General features: G+C 33.5%; 1 protein-coding gene across 2 annotated transcripts in view; it reads right to left on the minus strand.

Annotated features, from left to right (window-relative positions):
* Window positions 1–9,262, minus strand: part of LOC106478216 (solute carrier family 13 member 5-like) — a 70,062-nt gene that overhangs the window by 23,724 nt on the left and 37,076 nt on the right. For both annotated transcript variants that reach the window (XM_022381764.1, XM_022381765.1), the window contains exons 4-5: window positions 3,870–4,030; window positions 1,521–1,611 (exon numbers count right to left, since the gene is read on the minus strand). In XM_022381764.1, coding sequence (XP_022237472.1) covers window positions 1,521–1,611; window positions 3,870–4,030 — 252 coding nt within the window. The remainder of the gene's footprint in view (window positions 1–1,520; window positions 1,612–3,869; window positions 4,031–9,262) is intronic.

The raw sequence follows: 9,262 nt of genomic DNA on the forward strand, positions 1-9,262 counted from the left end.
GGCTGTCTGTGCTCTGCCCACCACGGGTTTCGATACCCGTGGTGGGCAGAGCACAGACAGCCCATCGTGTAGCTTTGTGCTTAATTCCAAACAAACAATCAAATTTATGGAACAGAATGTAATGACAGCTTTAAACAACCTTCAAGAGCTTCGATACTCTACACTGATATAGAACACTACAAAATACACATGTAATGACTAATGACAGATGGTAAAAACTTAAACTAGAGAAAATGGGCCTAGATAACTTATATTATCATGAACAATAACTACATGCCATAAACCTTTACATACTTAAGATTTGTTGAATGCTATTAATTTCCAAAATCTTAGCCATATGTTCTTATAATAAATAATAAATGAAGTATAAACTATTATTAAGAATATGTATGTATGTATATATGACACCCATTATACAACCTGTAGACACCACCACACGCGCACAATTATGACTTAGATTTCTATATTAAATGCTCTCTAGTGGCTTAGCGATAACTCTGAAGGCTTATAATAATACAAACCTGTTCTCAAAACCCGTGGTTGACACAATACATATAGACCATTCTGTAGCTTTGCGCTTAACTACAAATAAACAAGCAATATTAAGTTGAATTGCTCTAGGTTACGCAAAACTAATGCACTGCCATACTGGGAGTGGCAAAAAGTCTTACTTGGCTCTTGATGAATGAGGAAAAAAGCATTTATAAATCATATATATTTACAAGAGAGAGGATGGGAAGTTTATGATAGTAAAAAGTGAAAGGTTAGACCTGGTATTTATATACTTATGTGTGTTTATTTGATTGTTGTTTGTGAATTTATTCAAGCACATATTTTTGACTTATTTATCAACTAAATCTATAACTTGTTTCGAATATATATATATATGCCGCCAAATCCCATCTTCATTCAAATCTCATCTCGTTGGCCATGATAATCCTGCGTGTGACGTAAATTACACAACCTTCAATGTTCTAACGGAGTAATATATGCCTAATTAATTCACTTTTGTCCTGTTATTTTTAAAATTAGAAAGAGAAGTAATAGAACGGCACATAGTGACGTCAAGAAGGTTAAGATTTGGCGGCACACAACACTGTAGCGTTAAAGAACCAAACAGTCTCTTATTTGAAAAACTTTTATAAATTGTTGATAAATTTATGAAAAGGGAAATTATTAAACAAATATTCATATTTGAAATTATCATATTAAGTACCAATACATAAGTTCTCAAAATCCCACAAGGCGTGCTTCCATAGCGTTTACTTACAACGTTTATTACTGTAAAGAAATTTTTCTATCGCTGTATCTTATCTCGAAATAGTGGTGGATCTACGAATAAATTAATAAAATAGCAAAAGGTAAGCATAACAAAACAGAGTACATGTACGTAATATGTTTCCTATAAGCATGGGAAGTTTGAATGCATATAAGCTACATGGATTTTTACTTTGTTCAATACCTAACAAGATAAAACATTTTACACCTGACTGGATGAAAGGAAGTTAAAAAAAGCTTACATGATGCAGGAGGGTTCTTTTCCTTGGTCGGCTTCTTCTCCGTGTTTGATCACTTTTACGATATCACCAATTTTATTTTCGTTTTCTACAACTAAAAACAAGTAATAATTTTATTTAAATACAATAAAACAAAACCAGGTTACTGTACACATCACACATATCTGTCAAAAATGAATATCTTGGCGAACAAAAACTATACGATATTTAACTTTCTCGTCGTGTTTTCACATTTTATTTTTTTATTATTTCACTAAGGGTTTAATTAAATGTTTCCAGATTTTCTGATGAATATACATCATAATATTATCTATTTAAAAACTAAATGTAAAGGAAAAGGGAACGGTTAATTCTCATTTTGGTCGTTTCTACCAATCTCGCGTGCGAAATATGTATGATCGTACAAGATTGTTGACAATCGTTTGCTAAAAATAAGCTGTTCAATAATTGTGCAAATACAAGCGCCACGACTGGGAAATCTGTTTACAAGCAGAGCATTTTTTAGTAATCCTTGAAATTGTCAAGTTTGGAAGCAAATTTTACTTTTACATATAGTTTAATATTTATTTCTATGGTAAAGATAGTTAAAAGTTGTATAGTAATTGTTTATAGAAAAGCCAAAACTTCTGCACTCAACGATTGCACAAAATGTTGCCGCTGATTCCAGTAACTCGCATTATTGCGTCTGACTCGATCACTCTCTTGCTTGTTTGGAGACACTACCTTATTATTATTTTTTTTTTTATTAGTCGCTAGCACACCCTCTGTCACGTAGTCAACAATAACGTATTACTCTTGTTGTTTTCTTAGTGCAAGTCTACATAATGGGCGATCTGCACTCTATCAACCCAGATTTTTGCGTTGTAATTTGCATGCGTTATACCATTTCTTAACCTTTGGCAATGCTTAATTACAACACACACACACAGAGCAGAAAATCAAATTAAAGTTATTGATCCACAAATAATGTTCATTAGGCAAACATATTAAACCGTCAGTACTGATAAGTTACGTAAAGTATGCTGTTTGTTTTCAACCAAAGCCAAAGCGAGGAATCTAACCCCGAATTTTAGCGTTGTAAGTCCGTAAACTTACCCGCTTACCCAACCGTAAAATATGCAAACAAATTAACATGGAAAACTCGTTTTCAAAATATTTTAAAGGAGACAAAAACAGATTAATAAAAAAAAATCTGTACATTAACTTTTTAAATTCAATCTATTTTAAATTAGTGGGATTTGTGTTCATCTTATACATCTTTAATTGCATTTAATACGTTATTTTTTGTTTCTGTAGACGTATAAATGACCCTAAAGTTTTATTATTGATAATATTGTAGATTTAAATATTTAAAAATTAATCATTTTTAAAAGTTTTATGTTACGGTACATTCGGAAAACATTTATAAGCAAGCTAGGGCACTAACCATGATAAAAAACAACAACTAACTATATTTTTTAAATATTGTATGGAAGTTAGCTTAGATTTGAAAGCAAATATGTAATATAAACTATTAATCACACAAACAATAATTTAACAGTTCCCATTGGAAATATAATTGTCAAGATTTCCAAAACGAGGGTGAAAGTACTTCTATTACTTGAAGTTATTATACGGTGGTCAGGATTCCACGAGAAATATTCAAACTCAATACTCTTACAAAATACGTTATTCATTATAATGGAGAAAGAATACACAGCCTCAATCTCTCAAATAAAATGTCGCTAAAAAAAAAAAATCCGATCTCTCTTTTCAGAGGTTATTACTATTATTCCGGGAAGATGTGGAAGTAATTACTCTTTCGATACCATTGTTACGTCTTCTTTAGAGAATGAGGGAATTCCAATTACTCTTGATGTTTTATAATTATGAGTACCTGATAAAGTTAACTGAACGAACTATCTAGGTGCATCACGTGTTATGTAATTTATTTGCATCAGTATCAAACCCTGAGTCCTTTTCCCTCCCTCTAAGATAATTTAAAAAAAATACTAATTTTTTGATTACCGAATTATTGTTTCAAAAATTAATTATCTCAGCGTTTGGAGACATAATTGTAAATTATTACTCTTTTTTAACAGGGCCTTTTAACTACTTAATTCTGGCAACTTTAAATAAACGGAATGAAAGTTAATAACTGGTTGAAACCAGGAAACCCATATAGGATTAGAGTTATTTTTCTACTTTTACAATAATTACATTCTTAACACAGCAAGCTGACCTACTAGCTAAGTGAGTTAAGGTGTTCTTATTCCCAAATTTTATTCGTTGTAATAAAAACTAATTTAGAAAATTCAATTTATTTAGTACAATAGCTTTTCCAATAATAATATAAAAGTGCCGTTTTTTTACCTGGAGGAACCTGTACTGTTTGCACACACGGTGTTTCCTCACCATTTCCACAAATCTCAACAAGGACAGCATCTACAATTGGCATCATCATGGCGGTAGTAGCAGTGTTACAGATCCACATGGCAAGGAACATCGTGGTCAGCATAAATCCCAACATTAACCTGAAATGTAGGTTTAGCTCGAATTTCATAACGAAAACTAACTCGATTTTGTAATATTCGCAAATAAATTATTATCTAATCAAATTAAATTACACCCGGGTAAACAACCTTTTATAATATTTGTTCCTGGCTCAACTGACAAATTGTTTTGAACAAGCGCTGATGCTTCAAGTGTCTTAAACCACGTAAGAGTTTTTTTTTCCCCTTTCAGTAGATATTGACACTTGTTAATTGGATGAAGTTTTCACCTTTTGTCCATCTCAGGCACGATGAGTTGGTGGTATTTTGAGATGCAGTGACATAGCTAGTTGGTTCCCACGGCATCAAACTAAAAAGTAAAATCAAAAGCATTCTGCAATCAACTTAACCCCAAGTCAGCATAAGAGTAATATTCAAACCGAATAAAACGGATAACCAATTTTTTCCTGTTTAATGACAAATATCCCCTTAAGAAATCGCTATATTGGTTCAACGACTCGAACCTTAGCTACCAGAATCAAGGAGCATGCGCATAACAGCCCTTTCAATAACTCTGGAATTTACAATCACCTGAGTTAAGACTGTGACGAAAAACCAAACAGTGAACACTTCAGAATAATAGACTCAGCGAAAGATAAATAGATGCTAAGAAAAAATGAAGCATTCCTAATTCGTAATCTACAACCTATGCTGAACAATCAACTAGTTACGTCACTGAATCTCAAACTATGATCAACTCATCGTGCCTGAGATGAGCAAAAAGTAAACTTCATCCAGATCAAGTGTTAAGTTTGAGGCGCGTATAAAGGATTTTTCTGAAGTTTACACGTAAGATACACCTGTAAATATAAATGGTCGAAATATTTCCGGTTTTAAAATCGTCTGCAGGGCAGATGAAAAAGAGTTTGGGCAGTTGGTCGCCCTGAATTTAATTATAGTTTTTGAAAACAGAGATAGCGTTATGGTACAAATTATAATCACAGACCTTCGTCAAACTAAAGAGAATCTGTGTGTGTGTGTGTGTGTGTGTGCGTGCGCGCGAGCGCTCATGAGCTAAAGGCTATAAACGCTGGTTTAAAATCTATTGAAACGCCGAAATTTCAAATTAATTTTATTTCAAAAATGTTGCTAATGAAATCTGTTTTGTACTTAAGCACCAAGCTATACAATGGGCTGTGTGTGTTGTGTCCCCTAAGGGTGTCGAAACCACCCGGTTTTTAGTGTTCTAAGCCTTCAGACTTCCCGCTGTGCCACTGGGTGGGGGGTAGCTAATGTATTAGTCAAAATAAATTTATAAATGTTTTTCAGGAAAAAATAGACTTAGATAGAGAGAGAGAGCAACAGAAAATTATAATTAATTGCCTCTTAGTTTACTGTTATTCTTCTGTATTGTGACCACTAGTGATGTCTAGTTTTGAAATGTAATTTTCAATCTTGTTTTTGTACACGTCGTAGAAAGTTAAGAGGTTAAATGGATAGAAGATAGACGATAATGCTAAATTAGGAAGGAAACATTCGTTCAGATAGAAAACGTGCCTTGTTCAATTTAATAAACATTTTAAGAATTTTTGACACACTGCAAAACCTTACTTCACGATACTAAGCACCAGAAACTATCTAAAAGAAACTCCAACAATTACGATGAATCTCAAGTAAGAAATTATTCATTGTTTAAGAGTCTTGTATGTGTATACAGTTGTCAGATTTAAAAAAATAACATTATATATGTACATAGGTTCTGTTTTTTGTTTGTTTTTTTGCCAATTTTCGAAATAAACGGCTTTTACTCGTATTTCTTAATAGTATAAATATAAACTATGTTGTTGTTGGACTTAGGATTCTTCTACAGTAGGTGTCTGTGACTTGTTAGCGATAAATTCAATGATGAATAAACAGCACACACTTTACTTGTTTTCAAATATATATATATATTTGGAACAAGTTAAACATATGTACAATAAAGTGTTCACACTATAGAGAATATAAGCATATCGTAAACGTTATATCAGTATATGTATAGTTATCCTATTCTTGTCAAAAGTCCACTTAGGCCTCTTCAGTTACTTTAGAATCTCAGTTGATAAGCCGAACTATTTTCTCTAATACTATCGCAATATTAGTCTGGTGTGATTCACTTACGATTGTGGTCTTCTTTCTTCTTTTGTCAAAGTGCACTCAGGCTGATTCAATTACTTTAGAATTTCGCTTTGACGAAATAAACTTATGTTTTCTTATTTCATTTTTCACTGTTAGTTTCACTCTAATATATATATCAAATGTTAGGCCTATGTCAGTCGTTAGGCCTATCACTTTTACGTTACTTAACTCCACACCAACTATATTATCTTTGCTTTTATCTGTCTCTCTGCTGCTCCCCGCTCGTCTCTCGCTATTTATATCTTTATTACATAGTCGTCTGGCCACTATCTATATTCTCGACACCAATTAGTTATCAATTAAAACCTTCTACAATCGTCTGCTTTTAACTCTTATTATAACAAAGCTTAAAAATAATAAAATATTCACTCACAAATGTAAATTAACTACTAAACCAAACAGTCTTTTATACCATGACAATTACACTCTGTATATCCGTCAGTTATTATACTCTGCATATCCGTCAGATATTATACTCTGTATATCCGTCAGATATTATACTCTGTATATCCGTCAGTTATTATACTCTGCATATCCGTCAGATATTATACTCTGTATATCCGTCAGATATTATACTCTGTATATCCGTCAGTTATTATACTCTGCATATCCGTCAGATATTATACTCTGTATATCCGTCAGATATTATACTCTGTACATCCGTCAGATATTATACTCTGTATATCCGTCAGTTATTATACTCTATATATCCGTCAGATATTGTACTCTGTATATCCGTCAGCACACAAGTGTAACGGTGCAGATAGCCCTCGTGTAGCTTTGCGCTAAAACAAACATACGGTTTCGTTTTGTTTTGAATTTCGCACAAAGCTAGCCGTCCCTAATTTAGCAGTGATAGAATAGAGGGAAGGCGGCCAGTCAACACCACCCACCGTCAAATCTTGGGCTACCCTTTTACCAAAAAATAGTGGTATTGACCATTACATTATAACGCCTCCACGGCTGAAAGGGCGAGCATGTTCGGTGGCGGGGATTCGACTCTGAGATTGTAAGTCGAGCGCCCCCCGACCACCAGGCCCCAAACATATGGTTTATAACGAACAAAAAAAGACCAGTTCGCCAATTAATCTAAATAACGAGCAGATTAATTAACAACTAGATAATAATTAGTAATATACGGCATTAAAAAATAATAATGTTGTGTTAGAAAGTACTTACCTTAATTCTGATACATTGTAACGCAAAGAAATTTGATGTTAAATGTACACTTCGCCAACTTTATACTGTAACTGTTGTTGTCAAGTAACTTGCTATTATTTAAACAAATAAAATAACGTCTCTACTGCTGTTACATGTGTATTCCAATCGGCCCGAAGAGCCCTGGTACTCGGCGAAAGGCCTCGTTGGCACTGGATATCTCAGTATACGTTATAATTAATAATACCGTAATACTAGATCTAACCGTCGTATTCGAATCAATAATTAATATTTGCTAAATATGAAAGATGGTGTATTTTTTCTTTTCTTTTCTTTTCTTGCAGTTTAGTTACTCAACAGAATACTGGTAACCATAGTTACTCAACAGAATACTGGTAACCATAGTTACTCAACAGGATACTGGTAACCATAGTTACTCAACAGAATACTGGTAACCATAGTTACTCAACAGAATACTGGTAACCATAGTTACTCAACAGGATACTGGTAACCATAGTTACTCAACAGAATACTGGTAACCATAGTTACTCAACAGGATACTGGTAACCATAGTTACTCAACAGAATACTGGTAACCAATAGTTACTCAACAGAATACTGGTAACCATAGTTACTCAACAGAATACTGGTAACCATAAAACAATTATTCCCACCACACTTCTAACGAGACCCAGCGTTCGTATTAGAAGATAACCATGTCTATTATAGATTTTATACGATCAGGAAAATGTCAAAAATCACAGGACTGACTTTTCATAGGCGAAAACGAGCTGTAGAACCTGCGTCAATGTTTGTGATCTGGTGTCGTTTCAGTCGCGAATTTCGAACGTTAAGGTTGCATAAGTCCATAACGAGCTTCTAAATAATTAGTTTGTATATTTTACTGATCATCTTCGAAGGATAAAGTTTAACACTCGTGTATAGAACTTTCAAATAGAGTTTATTGTTTACTTTTCTGGCCAGTTTTGAAGGTTAAGATTAAGTTCCTGTTTGGGCCCGGCATGGCCAGGTGGTTAGAGCGCTCGACTCGCAATCTGCGGGTCGTGGGTTCGAATCCCCGTCCCACCAAACATGCTCACCCTTTCAGCCGAGAGGGCGATATAATGTGACGATCAATTCCACTATTCTTTGGTAAAGGAGTATCCCAAGTGGGTGGTGATGCTAAATTAGGGACGGCTAGCGCAAATAGCCCTCGTGTATCTTTGCGCGAAATTCAAAACAAACCAAGTTCCTGTTCAAATCAACCAGAAATAACTCGTAATATACTGTTAGATAAATCTTTTAAAATTGAAGTGTCAGGAAAAGTATTATTATTATTTATCTTATTTTAATTCACCAAGTTAATGTATTTCATCCTGATGCTTATAAAAGGCTTAACTGTGAAACAAATGCTATATGAATTCACTTAATAATGTTTAAATGTAACCAGAGGATTATAATTCACCTAATCAGGTTTAAATGTATCCCGTGTTACGATAATTCACCTAATAATGTTAATTGTGGCCTCGGTTATGATAATTCACATAATTATGGTTAATTATAAACCCGAGTGTTACGATAATTCACCTAATAATGTTTAATTGCAACCCGTGTTATGATAATTCACCTAATAATGTTTAATTGTAACCAATGTTATGATAATTCACACAATAATGTTTAATTGTAACCCGTGTTATGATCATTCACCTAATAATGTTTAATTGTAACCCGTGTTATGATAATTCACCTAATAATGTTTAATTGTAACCCGTGTTATGATAATTCCCACAATAATGTTTAATTGTAACCCGTGTTACGATAATTCACACAATAATGTTTAATTGTAACCCGTGTTACGATAATTCACCTAATAATGTTTAATTGTAACCCGTGTTAGTGATAACTTCACACAATAATGTTTAACTTGTAACCTTGCTGT

Source organism: Limulus polyphemus, unplaced genomic scaffold (assembly GCF_000517525.1).
Source record: "Limulus polyphemus unplaced genomic scaffold, Limulus_polyphemus-2.1.2 Scaffold190, whole genome shotgun sequence".
NCBI classification, from domain to species: domain Eukaryota; kingdom Metazoa; phylum Arthropoda; class Merostomata; order Xiphosura; family Limulidae; genus Limulus; species Limulus polyphemus.